General features: G+C 30.2%; 2 protein-coding genes across 2 annotated transcripts; both read left to right on the plus strand.

The window, feature by feature from the left end:
• Positions 1 to 265: 265 nt before the first annotated feature.
• Positions 266 to 2,233, plus strand: LOC128395066 (elongation factor Ts, mitochondrial-like). Its single transcript, XM_053355448.1, is given in 4 exon segments — positions 266 to 473; positions 563 to 683; positions 771 to 1,483; positions 1,485 to 2,233. Coding segments are annotated over 4 exon segments (1,143 nt in total). The 5' UTR covers positions 266 to 339; the 3' UTR covers positions 1,660 to 2,233.
• Positions 2,234 to 3,806: 1,573 nt separating this feature from the next.
• Positions 3,807 to 9,868, plus strand: LOC128395065 (pituitary homeobox homolog Ptx1-like). Its single transcript, XM_053355447.1, has 4 exons — positions 3,807 to 4,087; positions 4,519 to 5,840; positions 8,643 to 8,881; positions 8,964 to 9,868. The coding sequence occupies exons 2-4, from the start codon at positions 4,652 to 4,654 to the stop codon at positions 9,324 to 9,326; spliced, it is 1,791 nt and encodes a 596-aa protein (XP_053211422.1). The 5' UTR covers positions 3,807 to 4,087; positions 4,519 to 4,651; the 3' UTR covers positions 9,327 to 9,868.
• Positions 9,869 to 26,688: the final 16,820 nt, after the last annotated feature.

The following is a 26,688-nucleotide window of genomic DNA, read 5'->3' on the forward strand; positions in this document are numbered from 1 at the left end:
CTTTGAATGAGCGAAAAAAGAGTTTCCATGGTAACCGAATTTCAAATTTCCCGCTTCTTATTTTCTCATTTTCTTTTCCAATTTTCCAGCACAATTTCAATTAATTTTCTCCAGCTAATTTCACCAATCAGTTAATTCACTCATGCAAGTTAATTTACGATATAAAATGTTACATAAATTATCTCAGTTTCTTTAGGAAATTCAACTTTTATCCTTTACGAAGATTTGAATATTCAAATATCGGAAAGATCGGATATTTTGGATTCGATACTTTAATTGTTGTGTTTACATGAGGTTTTGTTTTTGATTGGTTTTAATTTGGTTCCTTTTGGTTTAATTATGATTTGTAGAATTAATTTTTCCATTTCGAACCTTTTACCAGCCTCATCTAGTCGATTTGGTTTGAGAGTTGCTTCTTTCTCTTCGACTCCTGTCCCAGAATCTAATCTTGCCAAACTCCGTAAGAAAACAGGGTAAGCGGTTTATTAATTTTCTTTTAATTCTTTCAACGTTTCGAATTGATTTTGTATTGATTTAAATCTTTTTTTCTCTTTGAATTTAGGTTGGCATTTACATTATGCAAGAAAGCATTGGAACTACATAATAATGACATTGAAGCTGCAACGGCTTATTTAAAGGAGGAAAGTATTAAACATGGATATGCAAAAGCTGCAAAATTAAAGGTAATTTGTTTTGTTGATTTGATTTTCGGCATTTGTTAAATTGCTAATTTTCTAATCTAATTGTATGTTATTTTTTCTTTACAATAGTCTCGTCGAGCTGCCCAAGGGTTAGTTGGTCTTTTGATGGATAAAGAAGCTAAAAGATGTGCCCTGTTAGAAGTTAATTGTGAAACTGATTTTGTCGCTCGTAATTCAAGTTTCAAACAATTAATTGCCCAGTTAACTTCGGATCTTTTTTCACCATCAACTCAATCCAAATCAGCACCATCATCAACCACTAAAAATGAATTAGTTACCAAGCTCATCTACACATCAGAAGATTTAAATTTTCTCAATGATCAAATTTCACAAGCAATATCCAAATTAGGCGAGAATATAAAACTTTCAAAAGCTTTAATTTTACATTTAAATGAACCGATTAGAAATGATTTATCACTTTTTGGACATGCCCATGCTTCAGGTGAATACATTGCTGATATTAATGGTGTTCAATTGGGTAAATATGGTTCAATTGTTGTCGTACGTCAATTACCTGATGAAGAGAGGAAAGAAACAATCAACAAACCCACCGAACCTGAACCAGTGAAAGAAATTAAAACTTCACCAGAAATTGATCATCCAAAAGAAGGAGCTGAAAAATCAGAAAAACAATTGACCGATGAAGAGATTGACAATCAAGAATTGGACATCGAATTTGTTGAAGAGCAAATTGAATATACAATTGACAATGTTGGTAAAATTTTGTGCCAACAAATCATCGGAATGAGTCCAGTTTACCTTAAGAAATCACCCGAGCAATTAGAAAGAGAAAAAATTAACCGAAGAAGGATACAAGATTCCCGAAGATAATGATTATCTATTGGATCAGAAGACGATAATTGACTCGAGTTTAAGTGTTGCCGATTTTTGCGAAAATCAAGGTCTTCAAATAATAGATTTCGTTAGATTCGAGTGCGGAAATGACCAAGAATCCTAAACTGACCATAACACACAATCAATGGGCCATAGTTTTTTTCAAATTGTAAACAATTTCGACCATAAACAAAATAGTTACAATTTAATTTAACACAATTAAATAAGCGAAGCAAAAACCCCAATAGATGGCGACTCTTTCCCTATGAAAGAATCAAAATGAAACAACAATTTAATTGGAATAATTAATTTAATCACAACACAATCAATCATCAGAAAATTGTAATTCCCTCAGAGAATTAACTTGATTATTGATAAAGACAATTTCCAAACAAACTCAAAAGAAAATTAGAAAATTTAATTGAACTTTCAATCCAATTGATAAAAGAATCAAAACAATTAACAATTATAATGAAAATCTAATCATAAAGAATCAGTATCACAATTTATTAGGCAGATGATAAATTTATATAATTTTCGATGATGATTATTGTCCAAAAGGAGTAGATTGTTGAACAGAAATGTGATGACCAGTCCCTCCCCTTTGCTGACCTTTACCAATGGACTTTGCATATATAAAGTGATCAAAATCATCTCCACCTCCTCATCCGCCTCATTGATGATCAACAACAACAACAACACAATCAACTAAATTACTCTTCACTTTATTTCCCTTACCTTGTATTACTTTTACACACCTTTGGGTAATAATTTCGTGACCAGGTCAAGGCGTTAATTGCTCAACTAACAGCTTTTAAATTACCTTAAATTACCAAACAATGAGCTATTAACATGCAACCAAATGAACAGGGAAACAAAATGAAATACTGATCAAGTCAAACTAAATATAAACCAGAGTAATAATCAATAGAGACATGAACATACAAGATTCACCATGACAGTTACAATTTCATCATTAACTATGAATAGGAAAGTTTTTCCTTGATAACTTTATGTACATCTAAAGGTGGAGGTTGAAATGAATGATAAATTGTTTCCAATGGTGATTACATAATGATGTTGATGATACCAAAAAGCTATTACAATTTAGAGGAATCATTTGTCATTCAGAAGCACAATTTAAAAAGTTAATCTAAAACTCATACAACCTTAAAATTTAAATAGTTGAATATCATCATGAAAATTTGAAGGTGATAATGTTTATCATCATAAAGATGATATCCTTGGGTGTGAAACAATGATAATCAAAAGCCTATACCAACATTTAAATGATCACAATTTAAAGTTTCCATTAATCATTTCAAGAATGAGAATCTATCAGATTTATTATTCGTGGTGTGAAAATATCTTAAGATTGAAACTGAGTTTGATTATTCAAGGTGGATAATCAATTGATTTGATTTTAAAATTTTTCTTTTTTTCAATTCCACTGAAATCTAATCAACACACTGACCAATAAGTTAGATAAACACATGATAATAAAACTGCATTTCAATTCAATTCAATATAAAGATCATGTTAATCTTCATGAGCAAGGGAAAGATTTTAATGAAAATGTTTTTTTCCATTCCAAAAATCAAATCAAATCAAATCAAATGAGATGATGAAAAAACTAATAATAAACTTACATCATCTTAATTGACGTAATAATAAGATGATGATGAGGATGCTAATGATAAAGATGATATTTGATGTCATTTGTTCATAATAATCAGAATCACTCTGAATAACATTTTCCCTGGAAACAAGGCGAGAGAGAGAGAGAGAGAGAGAGAGAGAGAGAGAGAGAGAGAAAATCAAACAAAAAAGAAGATGAAACTTACAGAGGCAATTTAATTTCTTACTTTTCTTCATCATCATCATCATCTTGCTCCCTTTTAAAGCAAAAAAGCTCATAGATATACCATTGAGAGAGAGAGCAGGGAGATACTGTTAGAATGATGAAAATGGATGAAATTGATGTAAGGAAGCAAAAAAGAAACAAAGTCAATCAGAAAAGAAAGAAAAAAAGATGATGAAGATGAAGATGAAGATGAAGATGATGAGAACTGATGAAATAAAAGAGAGTCACTCCCATTTTATGGGAGTAAACAAAAAGTGAATACGAACCAATGAAAAAGTTTGAATCAAATGGAGACTCCACCAGTCGAACTAACAATTAACCAATAACAAGAGAAAACCAAATTATTTGATTATCAAGAGAGAGAAAGAAAAGAAAGAGAAAAAAGAGATGATGAGGATGAGGATGAGCAGTAAATTTCTCTCTCTCTCTCCTCTTTCTTTTTCTCTCTTTTGGACTTTTATTTTTTCTTCCTAGACTTTTATTCATTACAAACAATAATAAAGTAAAGGAAACACAAAAAAAAAGGTAATAACAAACAAATAAACAACATCGACCAACGATATCAGCAAGTGAGACTGAGAGAGTGAGAGAGCCAAAGTTTCATCTTCATTGTCTCTTTGTTTTTTTCTTCATCTTAATCCTTTTGTCATCATCTTCATCCCTTTGGAAACGAAAACACTGTCATGAGGTAAGATCATCTTCTTCTTGTATCTTTATCACTCCCACTTTCCACCCCCACACATCAACCGTCTTCTCATTTAACTAGATAAAAGTCAATTAACGTTACCTTTACATCCTCATCCTCATCCTCATCTTCATCTTCATCTTCCTCCTCTTTCTGCTCTTCATTATCATCACCTTAGATTAGATTTGTTACCTTTTTTCACACCCAACTATCTAATAGTAACAATATATCCGAGTCATCATCTTAATCATCATCTCTTGACAATGAAAAATTGTAACATAACACAATTTAAGAGTCAAGTGATTAGTTAATTGTTAAAAGTTTACAGTTAAAGGTTTTCAATTGTTACACCTTTTTGTTTGTTTACATTTTTTTTTCTTTGCTTTTACTTGAAAGTTATTCAATTTGTTTCATTCATTTGATTTCTTTTCCAGAGTCTTTAAAGTTTACCCTGTTAATTGTTGTTGTTTTTATCAACATATTTATCATCATCAGAGTAATAAATATCATCAGAAGGAGGAAGAGAAACAAGAAAACCGTTATTTCATTAGTTGCTGCTATTGATAAATGGATTCCCTTTCATCGGATCCATTGTGTTTACAAGATTTAGTTGGTCCATCACAATCATCGTCATCCTCATCATCCCAAGGAGTTCATCAGAATACATCATCTTCTTCATCATCTTCATCGACAACAGCATCTTCAGCTTCTCCAGTGTCAGTATCAGCTTCTTCATCTTCCTCTTCATCCTCATCTTCAACCACAACTTTACTTGCATCACTTGCAGCTTCATCTTCAGTTGAAAGTTCAGCCCAACAGGCACAAGGTCAAAGCTCAACATTATCACCATCAGTGACTCCAACAGGAAATCTGAGTGATCATCTTCATCACCAAACCTCAAACACTACAACGGGATCATCTTCAACCCCTTCAGTGTCAGGTGTAGGATTAACTCATCCTCATCAGCAACTAATATCTTATCATCAGCATCAACTTCATCAGCAGCAACAACAACAGCAACAGCAACATCAACAACAACAACAACAACAACACCATCAACATCAAGTACATCTTCAGCTTCAACATCATCATCAACAACAACAACAACAACAGCAACAACAACAACATCAACTTGTACCTTCACCAACAACAGTTCATCACCACTCCCTTCATTCAACACAACATCAACATCACCACCAATTGGTTACAATGCAACACGCCCTCCATTCAACTGTTAATGCCATCAATTCACCACCTTCCGGTTTAACTGGTAATGGTGGTGGTGGAGGTGGTCTGGGTGGAGGAGGAAATGGTGGTAATTCTGGCTCAGTTGGTCCACACCATCCTCATCATACTCACCATCATCATCATCCTCGGACTTTATCATCAGCCCAATCTATTCATTATCCTAGTGCTCATCATGTTTCATCACTTTTCTCATCAATTTCTGGGGCACCTTCACCCTCCACCATTACCTCAACCCCATCAACTCATCATCCACATTTTTACACTCACCCAACTCCCGGTTTCCCTCAAAATGTTTCCGCCGCCGCAGCAGCAGCCGTAGCTGCAGCTTCTTCTTCAGTGTCACAATTAAACTCAAATTTAACTCGATTACCTCCCCATCACCTTGATTCAAATGGAGGTGGTAACGGGGGAGGTGGTGGGTCAGGTAGTCCATCAACAACAACTCCACTACTACATCAATCTCCTTCATGTTCAACAACAGTTCCTGATCAATGTAAAAAACGACCAGGTAAGTGTTGAAAATTCAAAATCTCAGTCAAATTTCATGAGGAAAAAACTCGAATTTACTTTTTCGAGACAAAAAGTTCTAACGGTAAATTTATATTCCAGAAGTTTCATTTGATAGAGAGAAATTATCATTCTATCTGATTTATTATAACTCGTAATTAAAATCAAAATTGAACACAATTACAAATTGTCAAAGATCATTGAGACATTTTTGCAAATGCTTTCGATTGATTATATTATTAAGTTAATTGTTGAATCCAGAAAATGATCAACAATTGTCTCTCATAACGAAAGGATAACTTTTAACTGGGATACAATTAACTAAGTCGTATCAATCAAATCAATCAAATCAATCAAAGGGATCAATTTATATACATAAATTTACAATTAGTAAACAATTTAAATCATTATTGAAGCGTAAAACATTAATCACAATCATCATATTATTTTAATCAATTGATTTGAAATTATTATTAATCATAAAACAAATTTGCAAACAATTTAAATTTCTCAAAGTGTAACATTGTAACAATCAATGAACAATATCAATTTTCAATGACAATTAATTATCAATCTTTTAAATTATCGCCAAAATTTTGTAAACTAAATCAATGGTGAAAATTAACTAATAGTTAACTAATTACTCTAGTTCAAACTTGTCTGGTGATTTCTGTCAACACCTAATTAGTTATAGTCAATTGTTGGTAATATAAAGTTTAAATTTGAAACATTTCAATTGACAATTTAAATTGTAACCTTGTCAAATGTTTGATAATTATCAGTCTTGATTGTCAAACTAAATCAGTTAATTGTCAATGAAAATAAAATGATTGTCAAATTATCAGCTAATAGCTGGACAAAAATTGACCACCATCAATGGTGATGACCAATGTGATTATCTTGTTACAATTAGTTGATTGTAAGTGAAAACTATCAACCACAAGAGACAATTAATCAATGTCATTATACAATTAACTTAAATTTACTTGATTACTTTGATCAGCATAAAAAAATAGTCAATGAGTCAATACGTATTGATAATTAACAATTTAACCGCCAACAACAATTAACTAACACTACTAATCAAAGGAAAGCGCAATCAAATCAATCAACTTTTAATTGCTCTAAATGTTTAGATGGAAAGTTAATTTATATCGATGAATATTTAAGGATTGCAATTGATTAACAATCTAAAATTAAATGATGAATCAATAAGCTAATTGTGATTAATTGTTTGCTGCTCTTACCAATATTAATTTAACTATTTCGGAAGTTTCAAATTAATCAATTGATTAACGATTGATTAGTTGAAAAAGGAAAGCGAAAAGTAATACAGTTAATTAATTAATTACTTTTTTATGACAGGTTGTATTTATTAATCCCTTACAGGATTAGTTAATCAAGTATTTACCACTCTAGACAATTTAACTAATTGTAAATGTCTACCTTATATTAAATGAATTTGAATTGTTGATCAACAATCACAATCAATTGTTGATAATCAATGATGATCATGTTGGCACTTCAATTGAGTTAAGTGTTTCATGTTCACAGGGAGAGTGATAAAGAAACCGACAATTAACTTAATAATCAACACAATCAACTAACAAATAATAACAACAACATGTAATTATTGATTTAATTGTTGTAATTATCAAATCAATCAACTTTTCATGTTAATCAACATGAAAAAAAAACTCTCAACACAAGTTTAACTCTCGATTAGCATTACAATTTCAATCTATCACTGATTAATTCAGTTCTGTAATTAGTGATTTTAATTTAAACTCTAAAATTTGAGGATGATTAGTTAATTGTTTCTATATATAATTGTTATCAATTATAAACCAGTTACCATGGTGATAAATTATTCTTGCAACAATTTGCTTCTGATTACTGATTCTCTTGATTGTTTTTCACCTATCAAATCATTGAATGTTTAACATTTAATTGTCAATCATTGATCGTAGTTTTAGTTATACAATTAGCTAAATGATGATAATTGTTAATTAGATTTAATCAAATTGTTAATTGTACATCAAACCTTTTCCTTGATTAAGCTTTTCAAGTTACCCTCTTGAAAGTTAAGAGTTAATCCAAGTTAATCCTTGTAATAAGATTACACTGATTATAATCTTTGTCAACCAATCACAATTAAACAAATAACATCATTAACAATTATTAACAATTTATTGGTTGATTAAAATCATCATTAATATTGTTTTAATTGCTTCTGATTTACTTGTTTATAATAATTTTCCCTCTTAATCCTTATAACCAGATACTCAATAATACAAATACACGTATGAATACACAAATTGATTGTGTTCATATCACATACAATCAACAATTAACTAACCAGTTAGAAATCAATTTACTCTGACCAACAATTTACTCACAGGAAATAAGATTAATCAATTGCTCAAGCAACAATTAACTCAATAAGATACAAGGTAAAAATTTGAAGAGCCTGAAAGTTGATTAAATTTTATCAGAAACCTCAAAGGGTAAGCTCATCATTAGTTAATCATGATAACGGAAAACCAGTTAACAAGTTGATTATTACCTTGTTAAGGATTGATGATGATGATGATCATCATCATCATCCTAATTAGAACAATCAACATCTCGTTAATTGTTGACAGAGAAAAAAAGAAGAAAATTTTTCCAAGATTGATTTCCAATGTAAAAGTTAATATAATACTTTGGAAAACTTAATGAAGTTGCTATAAGATGTTAATTGTTTCAACCTAAATTTTTATAGTTAATTTGATTCTGTTTAATTGTGATTGAATATATTTAGATAGTGGTGATGGAATGGATAATAAACCCACCCAGATATCAAGTATAACCGGAAATGATAGCGAGGAAACGGATGGTGAAGACTCGAAGACAAAGAAACGGACTCGACGACAGCGAACTCATTTTACTAGTCAACAGTTACAAGAGTTAGAGACAGTTTTTAATAGGAATCGATATCCGGATATGTCAACTCGAGAGGAAATCGCAATGTGGACCAATCTAACTGAGCCCAGAATCAGAGTAAGATAATCAAGTGAATCCAAAAAAAAAAGAGTTACATGTATTCCTAATCCGATAATCTCATAATTTGTCTCTCTTTCAGATTTGGTTCAAAAATCGTCGAGCCAAATGGCGGAAACGTGAACGTCATGTAGTCGTAGATGTAAAAAATAGCCTTGGGTCACAGTTTAACGGACTATTACATTCATCTTTCGAGGAAGCTGCTGCCCTTTACACAGGCTGCTCTTCTTATACCAATTGGGCTAAAATCGCAGCTCCACTTCAATCGCAAGGATTTTGGAACAGCTTTGGTAACTCTGTTGGCCCGTTAACTGCAACCGCTCAAGGTGTTTCCTGTTTCGGAGAAACACCAACTTCCGGCCTGAATGGTACCTTCCAAAATACTGGTAACAATTATTACAATCCAGCAAAAACACCAAATTCAATAAACAGTTACACAGGGTAGAGATTAAGAGAAACAGAGAGAAAGGAGATTAATTAATAAGATTAATCAACTTAAACAAAACCAAATCAACAACAATTTAACACGTCAAAAGAAAACCAAAAAACAATCAAATCATATTTCAATTTTAATCCAACTTACAATCAACAATATATAAAAAAAAAGTCAATCAATTCAAACATAATCAACTAAATGATAATAATAATATATCACAATTTAATTAACTATTATTATTATTATTATTATTACCAATTAATATTATTACTATGTCATAATCATCATCAACCAAATTATAATTAAGTAAATCAACCCTTTCAAATAAGAGAGAAAGAGAGAAAGTCAAAAATTTATATATTATTTTGAAAGTTTATCAACTTTTTTTGGTGAGAAAACAAAAACGGAAACGGAAACGATGCTTTGATATTTGATTTTTTTATTTATCATTTTGAAACGTTTATCTCTTAATTGTCACAATTCAACTCTTTTGATTATATTTTGTTTATATATTTATGATTATATGTTTGATTTATTTGTTTCTTTTCTTATATCATTTAATTTGATTTTTAATTCTTTGCTGATTAGTAACAATTAAGAGATGAAATTAACTTAAATATTATTAACATGATGATGGTTTTTTATATTATAATTAGTGATGATGAAGATGTGATATGCAGGAACCAATTTAATTAAAAAAAACAAAGAAAAACAATTCAAATCAAACTCGATTCAATTTACTTTAATTTAGTTAAATTGTTATCGATGTAAACAAATCAATTTGCTCGGTGATTTGTTTACAATTGAGATTCCGTATTAACAATTAACATTGGAATCTTTTTTATCTTGTTAATTGTTTGGTTTCAGTTAACCTTCCGGAAGGTTAATCATTTGTAGATAACAATTTAATGATTGATTGTTTATTTTTAAATGACAACAATCAATGGAAAATGATTAATCGTTAATGATAATCAAACTTTTGAGAAGCAGAAAAAAATATCCAAATGAAAATTTTTCAGCTCCATCGGTGATTATCATGGAATCGGCCTGATCATCAATCTGATTATAACGGTTTTCATGGTGATGCTGATGATCATGATGATGATCATGAAGACGTGATTCATCATTATTACAAAGGTAAGGATTATAATGATGAGGAAAAAAAGACGAAGAAAAAAAAAATTGTGAAGATAAACCTTTTTTTTTCATCTTCAATCTCAAGTAACCATTAGGATTCATTGAGTCTTAAGATGATGATCATGATAAAACTCATGAATTTCATGATGATTATCAAAAGGTAAGTGATGAAGGTGAAGATTGACAATGATGATTTTTTCATGATAATCATCTTAATCATCCAAACTTAGATCATGACGAGAACCATAATTATAAGGATAAAGTGAAAAAAAAATTTTTTCCATGAAAAAAAAGACACACAGATAATTGAGAAAACAATTCAACCTCAGAATTTAAGATTCACTGAATTACATTCCAATCATTATCATTCTCTATCTCCATCATCATCATCATCATCATCTTCAACTTTGATTTATAGTCTTATCCATAATCTTCATCATCTGTAATGGATTAAGATCATCTCTCTCTTTCTCTCGATTAGGTCTTAGGTCTCTATGGAAACGGAACAAAGATTAAAAAGTGAACAATTTTGTCTTCATCTTAATCTTTAATCTTCATAAAGATTCATTTATCTTCCCTTCTTGTTATTCAACATTTTCTTTTCCGTTTCAAATTATTTCTCCTTTCATCAATTCTCAATCCATTCTATCATGATGATCATCATCATTTCCTTATCCGCATCCAAAGTATCATCATCATTATCACCATGAAGATAACGTTAATTTCGTGTTGAAACAATTAATTTTGATTAGGAAAACAACAACAACAATCAGTTTGTGAATGTAAATAGAAATTGTCACCATCATGATGAAGATCTCATGAGAATTTCAAATTGAAATAATGACAAAATGGTTAACGAGACTGGAACTTTTTTCTTACCATCTTAGAACCAGAACTTTCCCTGCAATCCTAATCACCATTAAGTAATGATAAAAAGTTTCAAGAACAAAAAAGTTCAATTAATAATCAACCACAACAATTAACTCCCATGTGATGATAATAAAATATTCAATTGTTCAACTAAAACCATAAATTTTGAATGAAAATGAATTGAAAAAAAAAATTAAATCTACTAAATTTAACTAAGAAAACAATAAAACTCCTGAGATGATAAGTAATAATTAATTGTTACAATTATTAATCACAACTGATTGTCACAATTTTCCCAAACATTTATACAAATTTGGGCTAATTAACAAAACTTTATTTAAGCAAATTACAATCCAAAAATGTTAATCATCATTTCCAATGATTGGTGAATAGTTGATGACAATTTTAATTACATTTGCAATCGATTGACAATTATTATGGTTATCAACATGAATCATGATTCTGTGTATCATCATCACTATCAATCTCCACCTGAAGATGATGATGATGATCAACATCATCCATAGATTGATACACAATGTTTATGTTATCGATTAGATGAGAGAAAACAAAAGAGAGAGAAAAAAACAACAAGATGATCGATATTTTTTCTTCTTCCTCTTGGACAAATGATACAGTTGGAAAGAGGAAAAAGAGACGAGCTTATCTTCATCTTTCTCATCATCATCATCTTCTTTTTCCACCTAATCCCAACCTCCATCAGAACTGAATCAGAAACTTTTATATAGGGTTTTATTTGATTCCATTTACCTTATAGGTTTCGTATTAATATCATCATCATCATGTCTTCATTATCATCTTTTACCACTCCACCCCCACTCCCACCTTCATCTTTCTGATCATCAACTTCATCATCTCACTGAACAATCAGTTCAATCTCTTGTTCAGAACTCATAAGAAGATATAATCAAGGAGTAAATTTGTTCAATGATTTTTTTTCTTTTTCTCTTTTTTCATCATCTTCACCCACTTTCTCATCTTAATATCTCTCTCTCTCTTTCTTTCTTTCTTTCTTTCTTTCTTTCTTCTTATTCTTCTATTTTCTGATCAAGGAGAAGAGAGAAAAAATCTTCAAGAGTCTCAGTTTCATCTTCATGATTCTGAATCTAAACTGAATCAATGTTTTCCTTTTATTTCTGTTTCCATTTTCATGAAGAACTGAAATGTTTTGTTTATTTTGGTTGAAAAATTTTCAGCTTAATATGATGATGATGATAAAATTGTATTGATACATTTGAAATGAGAGTGGAAATGATTACATTTTGTTTGAAAGGTAAAAAAAAAGTAAAATCAAATTTTCCACCATCATGAAAATCAATGAAATATATAAGAAATTTTTTCTTCTTCTGGTTAAACATTGTAACTATTTTCATGGAGATGAGAAGACGAAAAAAAAATCAAAGGATTCACTAAAGATAAGCATCATTAAACTAACAATATCATCATGGAAATATTATCATCATAATCATTCAGAATATATTAATGGTCTCATGTTAACAACAATCGTTGATGAAAAAAATAACAAAACATGAATCAATTGATTAATTTATCGGGAAATAATTGGTTACCATGTAAAGAGAAATATACAAATCACAATTGATCATAATAGTAAATCATATTTACCGTTATGATTATTGTTCATCATCAATTTCATCTCTATAAAAACATCATCTTGATCATCATCAAATGATGATACTGGTGGAGGGGATGCTTATGATGATGATGAACAAGATGATGAGGAAATTGTCATCTCTCATTATTTTGGGTTTGTTGTTACTTTTTCCCTCGAGACTGTGAAGTTATCTCAATTCAAGCTTAAAAATACATTGACAATGCATTTGTCAACAATAATACAAACGTTATTATCATTATGATTACCCTTCAACCTCAAGGTTCAATTAAGTTGTCATTGGGATGAGGATAAAGGTGAGAGATGATGAGAAAGAGATGATTATTTGGATGATAAATAAGCAGAAGAAAAAAAAAATTGATGAGAAACTTTTTTTTGTCTTTCCAATTAGATCAAAGAAACTCTGGACTTGAGATGTCAAAGTTAACCAGAGACACTTAGGGTCACCTTGTATATTACCTTCTAGAAAATGCATACAAAATGATGTTCACATTTTCGAATGAAATTTTTACAATCAAAGGTTAGAACATTTTTATTATCAAGTTCGAAAAGGTTATTTAATAGCAATTATTGGCTATTTGTTAATCATTGTCGGGATGTTATTGTATTAATAAGTGAGAGTCGATTATCAAACTGAATATATCTAATCGGGTTTCCAATACTAAGATGGTTTATTTATCATCAACAATCAGCGGAGGAATTAAAAAACAAACTAACTGATTCCAAAGTACTCAAAAGATAATACTCAAAGAGGATTACATTAGGATTAACCATTGGATTAAGATGATAACGTTTGTTAGAGTATAAAAAAATTATCAACAATAGGAAAACAACAAAGAGTTGGGGGGAGGTGGAAGAGGTTAATCATCATCATCATTATCATCATTTACCTTTTAATAAATAACCTTCATCATGGTGATAATGATAATCTTAATCCAATTTTGAGTAAAAAACCGTTTTTCCCCATCAACAATTAACAATTAACTTAACAATCAACTGGAAATCACGTAAACCAAATACACCAAAGTCAGTAAACATTATCATCTAAATCAATAATTAATCAGTAATCAATAACAATTTAACCTATTTCATAGTGTTGATCAAGTGAAAAAAAAGTTCTCTTAATTCAATTAATTTGCTTGATCGTTTATACTCATTTTAATTGTTCATTATGAAATTTACAGTTAATCAAATGAACAGAAAAAGTTGAGTGAATAGTAAAAAAAAGTAAACAAAATTTTCATTCAAAACTTTTTTTTTCATTCATATTGAATACTATCAGCAGGAGATGATAATAAATGTATATTTTAACTAAGGGGCCTAAAAGTGTGATTAATATTATCATGATGAAGATGAAAGATGAGGATAATAAGGATGATACAATAGTCTAATATAAATGCTTGAAGGCAACACAATCATCTGACAAGGTGCATGTTGATTTTCAGGGTTGAAGTTGATTGTTATTGTGGAAGTGGGTGGAGGTGAGAGAGTGAGAAAGAGAGAGGGTATGATGGTGGAGGAAAAAAATGAGCATCAATGTTGATATCTACATGTTGTTCATGTAGATATGTAGTCGAAGGCCAATTTCATCCCAGGAGGGATTGTATTTGATTCACGATTCCCTCCCAGTGTGACCAACCTTTACATTCACTGTTTTCCCTTTAATATGAAAATGTTAACCAGTCACATCGACTTATTGTCAACACCTCGAAAAAAAGTCTCTCTCTCTCTCTCTCTCCATTGACTTATAAATTAACTTTCCTGCATCTTCATCTTTATCTTCATTATCCTTTATCATCCTCATCTTGCTTTCAGATTTTCTAATATCAAATTGATCAACTTCAACCTCACCATGAACTTTGAATTATTATTGTCACCATTGTTGTATTTTCATCTTTGATTAACAATTAACTTTTCCCAATGAATATAAATTGACAAACAATAATGAGGAACAGTTTTACCTTGACAATCAAAGGAAAATGATAAAGATTTTAGAGTTAATCTTATTTTAATTACTGTATTGGATTACAACAATTTAAATTGATCCAACCAAAATAACCTGATACTTTTTATTTGCCTCTTTACTCAAATTACTCGTAATTAACATAATCATCATCATCATCATCATCATTATCTGAATCACATTTAACAATCAACTTAAATAAGTATAAAAATCATATTCATCTCATTTACTAATCAAACAATCAGTCCCGTTAATACATCATCTTGAACCCAAGGGTAAAACCTTTATTATAACAACATCAACAACAACAATCAAATCCAACAGGTCAAAATGTTTATATAATCATTATCATCATTTAATCACGATTATCTTTTGATATTATTACCGTTCAAATGATTATCAACATTATCTAACCTTAAATTGGCCTAAGATACAAGTTTAATGGGCGGGGTGGGAGGGAGAGATACGTTTAAATAACTCAGTCAATCACTTTCACTTCACAATCCGATTACCCGATTCCACCCTTATCCATCCACCCACCCTGTCTAATCCTAAATCCCACCACCACCACCATCACCTTCCTGATGCCTTATGCAAAGAGGATGAGGATGCTGATGAGGATGAGGATGAGAAGGGAGCAATAAACGGACAAAAATAAATTGTGTCCGTTTGAGCATTAACGGGTAACTAATATAATCCAAGGTTATAACAATCAACTTACATCATTGGTAACAATTAAGTTTAATCATTTTCAACAAGGATAATCTTATCCTAATCCAATCCTAGTCAAACTTTTTTCAATCATTTAGTGTTACCTAATTTTTTTTGACAAAAAAAACTCAATTGTTGATAAAACCAAATCTTTAATCACAATCAATAATATTTAGTTTATCTATTGATCACAATCAACAGTAGCAACAATCATGATGATACTGTAAGTAAATATAACATAATCAGATTAGTAACATAATCAGTGACAGTGATTAATTATCTTGGTACAATAGTTGCAACAATCAACAGTAAATATTGAGAAATATTAATATTAGAAGGTAAAGAAATTTTTTCCTTTTTCGTTTCCATGTAAATATCTCATGATATTATTATTCAGCTTGATCCAGAATCTGAATGATGACAATGAAGAGTAAAGATTCAGTAGTGTAAAGTAAATCCCGATTTCAAATCTCCCCTGAAAAAATAACAAAATCAACCAGAATTTTCATCTCATCCCCTCAAGGATTGGACAGGATTCAGAGTCTTTTGTTTTCCAAATACCTGAAGTATCAACAAGATGATAACAATCATTGAGACTTTTCAAAGGATTTCACCTGTGACACTGACCACTGGTCAATCATCATCATCATCATCATCCCCATGACCTTAACCTTGACCCTGAATATGATAATTTTTTTCAAAAAATCAACAAGTTTCAGTAACAGTTTAATAATTAAAATAACATTTTTTGCCTCCAAACAAAATAAAAAAGGTAATATATTCAATTGGATTAGTTTCTTGGATTAAGATAATCCTTTTGCCTTAAGATGATGATCCAATGATAAACAATGATGATAATAGTTAATCTTGTAGATGATATAACAAGAGGATTTCGCCTTTTTTTCAGTAACCTATTAAAGTTAATGATGATGATTTAGACTAAATTGTGTTTATAAAAATTTAAATTGTTTATCAAATTGTTACTGTAAAACTAACGGTGGGTTAAATTGTTGTAATGGTTACAATTTACAATAGATAAATATTAATATTAACTTACAATATCAAAATATTTACATTGTTTGATTTTGTTTTTGTTACTTGTGTTTCATTGATTTGGTTTGGAATTGTTAATGATTTAATATCGTGATTTAAATTGTGGGCGTTTGATTAACGGCCAACTTTTCATATTTAAATTGTTAATACAAAATGGATTAAGATAGTTAGGGGATAATCAATGAGATAAACGAGGTAACCTCAAGGATTTAAACAGATTTTACGGAAATTTAAGACTCATCTTTTGGAGGAGAGAAAGAGGATGATGATGATGATGAAGATGAGGTGGTGGTGGTGGAGATTGAGGGAAGGGAGAGATGTTACAATTAGGATGAAGGTGGAGAGTTGGAGGGATAAAGACGATTGGAATTGGAAGAGAAGATTTAAATTAATACCCGAAGTTTACAGAAGAGATTTTTATAGTTTCGTTTTTTTCTTCCTTCTAAACAGATGATGAGGAAGATGGAGATGGAGATGATGAGGATGAAATATCTTCTTTTCGCCCACCCTGACCTGAGATTGGATTCTATTCCCAATGAGATTTGTGTCAAGAAACAAAATGATTTTGTCACCTTTTTGTATTATCTTAGGTTGGATTTGGTGTCGTCTTTTTTTACAATGATGATGATGCAAAGAGGATGAAGTAGAGGATGAGGATGCTGGTGATGAGGAAGATGAGGAAGCTAATGATGATGATGATACTAGAAAATAACTGTGTAATCATAATGGTTTACCATTGATATAAAAAGGACACTTTAAGTTTTGTTGTTGCTATTTTTATGTTTTCATCATCAGTATGTTGATATATATTTTTTTTTGCTCTTTCTGTTGGTGATGAGGATGAAGATGAGGATGCTGATGATGTTGTACAAAACCACTGAGGCCAATGAGTATCCTTGTATATGATCATTATTATGAATCCCTTGAGTCACAGATGGTATTTATATCATTTTATTATAACGGTAAATGTTTAAATTTTGCTTGTTGATCAACATTTAATTGTGATACTGATACAGTTTATTATTATCATCATCTAATGTTATCAATCAACAACAAGTCTCATTAATATTCAATTTCAATTGTATCTCATATTCACTCATAAATTCATTTGATTTTCATTCAATTAAAATATAAGAAATTAAAACTTTTTTCCTCTCTCACTTTCTCAATCTTAATTAACTTCAATCTAATTATCATCATCATCATCATCATTTTGATTATACTTATGGGACGAGGTAATTATGTCAACTTGTTGGTTAAATTAGTAATATTATCATTTAAATATTAATGTTATGTGTTGATATTATCATGACTAATTTGATTAGCTATGGTTTTCATGATTGAGTTTCTTGTTATCATCCTCATCTGTTGTTTAACTGAAGGGGGGAAACGGAAATGATGAGGACTAACTCCTTCCTCTTTCTCTGTCTCTCTCCTTTTTTTTGTATTTTGTTAATCTTTCCTGTTATTTGATATCTTATTTTTTTGCTGTTTAGTTAGTTGATCAATTGATTAATTACACAATTGATTAGCTGGTTATATAGTTTGACAAGTTTGATTGTTGTGGTGGACACAAAAATAAAAGATGTGACATAATTTATGTATGATTACTGTTGGTTAATCAACAACAACAACAACAACAACAAATCAACTGATGATGGTTGATTTTTGTTGATTAAACCTGTTGATGGACATTATTGATTTTGAACCAACAATCAACTAATGATTTATAAATATATTAACTACAGATTATAAATAATGATTATCATCATCAATCAACTGTTAACCTCATAGAGAGAGACAGTAAAGTTATCACCTTTTTTTGTTTGTGACAACAATCAATGGACAATCAGTTAGTTGATTGACCTTATTTTTTTATTCGTTGTTCAATCTCTATGGGTAAACATTTTCTACCAGATAATCAACTAATTGTATAAACAACAGCAATTAGATTACATAATTTACACATGATACAATTAATCAAAACTCATTGTTTACACATGAAAATGATTATCAAATGTTGATAATGAAACTGAATTAAAGTACAAGTATTATAAGATTGAACGATTGTTTGATTGATTTTTCAACTTTAAATTGACATTTTGGTGACATTTTCATCATAAAGAAATCTATCTCCATGTTGGATGACCTTTTCTTTTCTAAAGGGTCGAAGGGTAAAGTTAACTGAATTTACCAAAGTTGAGTTGACTGGAATATGGAAAAGACCATAGAGAATAGTTTTTCCTCTCTGTTGACAAATTCAATGTCAATGTGATGATTTTGAGAGACAAGAATTGAGTGAAAACAAACCCACCCCACCCCGAGTCTCTCAGTGTCAATGATTGCCCATTGATTTTACTTTTCAGTGTAAAAGATAACGGTAACTTGTATCTCTCTCTCAAGGGATAAACAAACAATGATAATGATAATGAGAGATGACAATTCATTGTTTCATCATTTGTATCATGAAAAGTATCATCAGAATGACAATTATAATGTGACTGAGAAAATTTTTCATTTCAATTGGATCTTTTTCTCAATCAATAATAATATAAGATGATAAGGAAGATGAAGGAAACTGTTTTCATCATCATCATCATATTAACATCCGTTATCGTAATTAATTGTTACCCTCGTAAATCTTGTCGTTGATTGTTGACAATTGGTTAACCATTGATTGTAAAAATGGGACAACAAGCAAAATTTATGATCACTTTGTCATTAACTAATTTCCAAGTAAAAAAAAGTTATATTTATAACTTTTAATAATTTATTTAGATAATTTTTCTCGTAAATAAATAAATATTATTAATATTATTACAATTATTTTTCAATGATACTAATGATTATTATGGTGATGATGATGATGATCAGGGAAGAGGTTCTAGGATGAAAGTGTTATTATTTGGATGATAAAATTGTATCAAAATGATTTCCAACTATTATCAACATTATCCAATTCTCAATGAAGATTCTGAAACTAGAATTCAGTTATTACTCAGATTCCAAGCTGAAGGAGACATGATAAAAGCTTAGACTGGATTACCTATAAGATGAGAACAAAAGTTTCAAGCCTATACAATCCCACTTCCTTTTTCCATCTTCCTTCATCTTCATCTTCATCTTCATCATCATCATTGTCTTCATGTTATTATTATCATTGACTAAGAATTCCCTGAATTTTCTATTAAATTCTCAATTCTGTTTCATTATCGTCATAAAGATCATATAATGAGATCGAAATGAAAAATTCATTCGATTTTCTAACAAAATTCGAGAATCATTATCATTAAATTCTGTTGGTTAAATAAAAAGTTCTAAGATTTGAGTAAGAGAAACAAATTCGAAAATTGTAAACTTTCCAAACCAAAGTAACATGTTCACTAAATTCTCATGTGAGTTGATTCTGAAAATTTTCTGCATCAATTATCATTATAATTACAATTAAGGGTTATACCAACATCCAGGGAATACAATTAATTTTCAACAATGAATCACAATTAGATTCTGAAGGAAAGCAAAAAAAAAAAGATAAACCAAATTATCATAACAACAACAATCTAAATCTAATCAACCATTCAAACAACAACATCAACATTTACCTTTCACTTGGGGTGTTATCGATATTGTTTATTTGAATATCGAACTAGCAAAAAAAAAAACTTGTTCTAACTCTAGAACATTTAAAGTAAACAATTCGAGAAATAGTTAATCAATTACACTGATTGTTGACCAAACAAAACGAAATCAAACTCTTAAATTGTCTTGAATTCAATGGCAACATATAAAGATTTTGATACCAAATCAAATGAACTTTTCTGTTATTTTTTTTCGAGATCGATAATTTCCTCTTCCGCCTCCATCTTATTACTATGTTTTTAGAATCATGATTGGGAGGGAGAGAGAACTTGATTAAATTTTGTTTTCTATTAACTCTTTAGTTTTTCGATCACAATTAACATCTAATCAATCAACTTGTGTTGATGAAAATTGATTCATAACTGAATCATTAATGAAAACATGTGAAAACTTTGAATGTTTGATAAAACATTGATGGTGAAAATTGAACCTGAACATCCTAATGAATGAGAGTCTCTCCCTCTCATCCATCATCATCATCATCATCATCATTATAGTCTTCATTATTATCATCATCTAGGTGAGTTATCCTCATCATCTTCAATCATTTTCTTCCTCTTTCCCCTTTTATCTTTCTTTCTCTCTTTCTATTAATACAAATACTAAGTCTCCCCATGAGGTTTATTTTTATCATCGTTTACTAAGCTCACTTTCCCCTCGTCATCATCATCATCATCATCAAAATCATCCTCCCTCTGACACATAAATATCATATTAGTCTCGAATGGTCAAGACAAGAAAACATTGAGTTCTGATAAAAAGTTTCATATGTTTGACACCTACAGAGTTTTCAGATTCAATATGTTATCATTATCATGTAATTTCTCAGAGCAAAATTTATTTTCTCATGATAAATAATCTAAAAATTAAATACTAATAATATTATAAATTTATTCTCGGAGTATTGCAATAGACCATAGAGTTTAACTGTGAAAATCGATTGAATCAATAGGGAAAAGTTCATTAAACCAAACTGAATATCAAAAGACCATCTCATGAATTAATATTGAACCGGAAACTGTTGACCATTCATATCACTTCATTTCCGAATCAAAAGAGCCCATGTATATATATTGAACTGACCTGAGACCTAAGATAATAACTTGGATTGGAGGTTTGATGAATTTTTTTGTCAAATATTGAACATTGATTATACCAATTTGATCAACATGCTTAGTTAATTTAGTTTTATTGTTAACCAATCAATATGATAACCATTGAGTTTTTGTTTGTATTTTCCTGTTTCCTGGTTACATGATTTTTTTATTTCATTGAGGATATCATCAGATCTTCAGATTAGACATTGTTTCAAATTTTCAGCTTAAAAGGCTTTCACACTAGAATCTCATGTAATCCTTATGAGCTCTCTCTCTCTCTCTCCCTTTCTTTTCATCTTCATCCTCTACACCAACTCCTACTTTCTTCTTATCCCTTAATTTATCCGCTACTTTTCATCATCATCATCATCAGACTTGAAATTTAATCTTCATCTCCTAACATTGATTTCTTTTTTCATTCAACATTATTTGTCTTAATTTTTTGCATTCTCTCTCTTCTATTACCATGATTAAGGATTACTAATTACGATTAATTTCATCCAATTGACTTGATTGTGTCCTTTTTCCCTGATTAATTTTGGCCTCATTTGGGCAAATTGATTACAATCACCGAGTAAGAGAAAAATGTTTCTGTTTCAACGATAACCAGGAAAACGAAAGATATTCACATGAAATGATTACCATTATCATTGGTTAGTGATAGATAAAAGTGGGTGGGGTAGGGTGAGATTTGTTTATATTCTTTTGGCTATTCTGGTCTTTTTTAACTCCTCCTTTCGTCTCTTCTCTGTCTTTTATTCTGTCTTTTTTTTCGTGTATCTTCCGCTTTCTTACCTTCAATTTACACGCAGAATCTCATATATGAACAAAGTTCATTCTCTTTTCCATGAGAATTTCATATAAAAACTTCACTCTATCTTCGATTCCAATTTTCCTTTCTCTTTCTCTCTCTCTCTCGAATCTCCTCTTTCTTTATCATCCTTGTCATCAGCATCACATCATAACTATTCCGAATTCGTGAAAAGATTGAATCGAATTGATTCAAGAAGACAAAGTGAATTCTCTTCTTTTCCTCTGTCTACTTTTCCATCTCCCTAATCCACTCCCACTGATCATCATGATCGGAAATGAGCCTTTATTTTTTTATCTTCCTCTTTTCCTTTTCTAATCCAATAAAGTAACAAATTTTATCGACCATTTCAATGAGCATTCAAATGAAAATGTATCACAATGATTACACTTCCTATCGAGTTTAAAGTCAAATTAAAGTAAAAGAAGAAGAAAAAAGTTCATAGAAACAACTGAATCTCCATTATTCATACACCGAACACCGAACACCAAAACCCACTCTCTTGCAGTAATTTTCTCCTCCATCATCATCTCACATTGAGGCAAATAGTCTTGGGAAAATCGTTGGAAACTCTTTGCTTCGACTCGAAACATTGTAACGTGTTTTGAATATAATTTTACAATAAAGATAAAGATGAAGATGAAGATGAAGATAAGGATGAAGATTATCATTGTATCCATGAAGATGATGATGTAATGATGATAAGCATCAATTCTGATAATCTGTAATGGCTCATTATCTAAGGTAGAAAACAGCAAACATGATGAATGGATAAGCTTTAAAGTAACAAATCCTTTCCACTCATTTCTTATCCAAATATTAACTCATTTATCAGAAAATCAAATTGCAATCAAATCATTACATTAAAGATAATCATCAAATCAAATTAATCCGATTAACAAGTAAAAGCAAAGTTAAAACATTGGAAAAACTGAATAATTGAAAAAAAGGAGGAAAAAAAATTTTCACTCGAAAATCAATCAAGTTATCATTTCGATTCAAGGTAACAATTGAAGCTTAATTAAGTTATCAAGTGAGCTAATTGTTGATTAATGTTGATGATTAGCTTGCAACAATTGAACGTGCAAAAAGGCGTGAAAATTAAGGCAACAATTAACAGATTAGCTTAATCAGTGTAAGATCTTGAAGGCAAATGTTTTCCGATTTCAAATGTCGATCGTTTTTTTTTGTTGTTGTTGATTAAACTTCAATTGCATTTCAATTGGCACGCGTTCAACACGCACTCTTATGATATGATCAACCCATTAGATTGACGGTTAAATCCTCTGTCTCTAATCATATATCCCTAAATGCTTTGCCATGGATTAACTTGAAGTCACGTTAATCAATTGCAATTACAATTAGATTCATGATTTTAATCAACAAAAACAAATGTGTAGGTTGATTTGTTTTTTTTTGCCGTCCAAATTGTTTTATTTTCTTGTAGTTTGTAAGTGTCTTGATTGTTGTTGATTATTTAACCAAATACAATCTAATGTTAACTGTTGATTATCAACAATAAATCCCAAAGGAAATTAAGACAAAATTGAAAATGATTGTAATAATATAACACAATCAAGGAACCGGAGTAACAACAACAATTATCATTAGGAAAATTAATATTCACATAAATGATTTAAATCATTTACTTTTTTCATTTCAGTTTTCAGTTTTCAGTCTATGTTTATTTTTGATTACTGTTTAACTGGATCAACTGATTGTTACAATTAAAGGTAACAAGTGTTGTAACTCTCAGACCACTCAAAAAGTTGAAATTAGTTACGGGAAAAGTGAATGTTTTTTTTTGCTCAATGATGATGATGATTAATCTGAATGATGATAATAATTCATCATGATTGTGTTATCAACACTATTAGATAATGATAATAATGTTATAACATTCAATTGATATTGAGATGATAAATAAAAGATGAAAAGTTTTCGCATCTTCATCATAACCATCAGCATCCATGTTGACACATAAATTGAAAGGGAAATGAAGTGTTATTGTTAAGGATGATGATCAAGTGTAAGAAGTAAATAAAATACATTGTCATAAGATGATGAGGATGAGGATGAGGATGAAAATAATATAAATAAATGTAAAAGATATTGTATCAACATTGAATAACCTTACAAAATACATGACACTTTTTTTTGTTACCGATGTTCATATTATCATCAACAATATTGTACTTGATTCAAGGACGTGAACTTTCATAGGTATATGCACATGGTGAATCTCATCCTCATCCTTATCCTCATCATCATCAACATCACCATGGTCGTCAACGACATTATCATCATCATCATCTGGCTGGATCACGAAGACTCTTGAAAATAACAAATATTACAAAAGGGAAAATTTTGTTTTCCTTTATGAAAATGATGATATTATTGTTTCAATTTACAGAAGATGATGATGATGATGCTATGGATAAAGGCATAAGTTGATATGAGGATGAGGATGAAGATGGAGATGATAATGATTGTAGCATTGAAAACTTTTGAAAATGCAAAAAGTTTTTTTCATTCATATGTTGAATCAGTTGTTGGTATGATATGATTTTCACTTTGGTATATCATTATCACAAGTTTATCATTAAAATTTATCATCATCATCATCATCATCATCATCATCTTTATGATGATGATATCGTTTACAAAAGGGCGTTTAGATTAATCGTGATATGAATAAACGATTAACTTGATATAATGATAATCATGATGATGAACAAAAAGTGACGACAAAATGGTAAGATAAAGAGTCTATGAGGAAAGAGAAGATGATGATTATGATAGAGAAAGATGAAAAAGACAGAGAAAGTGAGGTAGAGAGAGAGAGAGAGAGAGAGAGAGAGAGAGAGATGAAACTACAGGAGGTGATAATGATGATGATATTGATGAAAGATGAAGAGAGAGAGAGAGAGGAAGATACTGTAAACGATATAAGAATCAGCGAGGAGTCGAAATGCAATGTAACCATATGAATGTTTGTCACATTTGGTGTTGGGATGAGGATGAGGAGAAAGAGGAAGACATGAAGATGATGATGTTGATGACGATGATGATGATACCCACAAAACTAGGAAAAGGTAATTTGGGAGTTAAAAGAGATACCCCCTGATGAGACCATAGTGTCACCATTGAATAATATATTCCAATGATAAAAGAGATGAAGAAGAAAACAAAAAATGTTGATTTGGAAAAAAAAAAAATTTCTATTCATTGAGTTTTCCATTTATAATATAAAAGTTGCCCTTTAATTTGAATTCATTTGACACAATTGTCACAATTGTCTTGTCATCTTATTCATTGTCTCTCATCATCATCATCATCATCTTTATGATAATGGTGAGTGTAAAAAGATCATCAATTTGATAGATAAATTGTTTATTTATGTTGATTAAGGTTAAATTAATCACTTCAATTGAAATTATACTATGATCCAAATGAAAGTCAATCTTTGTTCATAAGGTGTAATCAGGGAGTGGGAGGTTGGAGGTTGGAGGTGGGTTAATATGAAGGCTATTCGAGGTGGGTGGGTAGGTGGAGGGTGGATGGAGGGTATGGTTACTTGGTGGGCCATTGGTGTCGATGTTAAATTGTTAACAGTTTCTTTTTATTACAATTATGATTGTAGGAGGTCGAGAATTTAATTTAAATCACAGAATCAATTGTTGCTCATTTTTAATCATTATCATTGATGATTAAACTGCTCCTGATCATTTGATTGTTGATCACTGTTGATGCAAAGTTAACCGTTAATCAAATAACTGTTAACAGTTAGTTGGTGATTAAAGATAATCATTCATTATAGATTCTGATTGTTGGTGTTAATTGGTTTACCTTTTTTGTTTTGTTTCTTATTTTCTGTTGAGATTTTTTTTCTTCCGAGTTGATTGTTATTCACCTTGATTGTTTATCTATTATTTTAATTATATGATTGAAAGTTAGACTTAAATTTAGTGTTAAATTTAAAGCGCGTGCAGCATTGAGCACGTGTTGGATTAACATCAATGTGTCAATTGGATTATCTAATCATTGGGATAATCCTAATCTTCAGTTTGAAAGGAAAGGTTTTCAACAACAATTTAGCTTTCAAATTGTAATTACTTTTTTTCTAGATAACCTTACTCATTTATTAACTAATCCATAAGTATAACAATTAACTTTCAGGTTATTTTATATAATTGACAAACAATTTAAATACCTGGTTAAGGTTAATTGTTAAGGTTGAATAACTGACACTGGACACACGTTTGATCATTTATGATTAGTTAATTTTTTCCCTCTATGACAGCGACAAATCAAATCAAATTAACGATTAAACAACTGATCAACAATCAACTTGATTATTGTTGACATTAACCTTTTGCCTTTTGTCAATTTTGGTTTATCAGTTTAATCAAAGTTGACACTTTTTTTGTGCTGCTTGA

This window comes from Panonychus citri, unplaced genomic scaffold (assembly GCF_014898815.1).
Source record: "Panonychus citri isolate SS breed McGregor unplaced genomic scaffold, ASM1489881v1 Contig00141, whole genome shotgun sequence".
Lineage (NCBI taxonomy): Eukaryota > Metazoa > Arthropoda > Arachnida > Trombidiformes > Tetranychidae > Panonychus > Panonychus citri.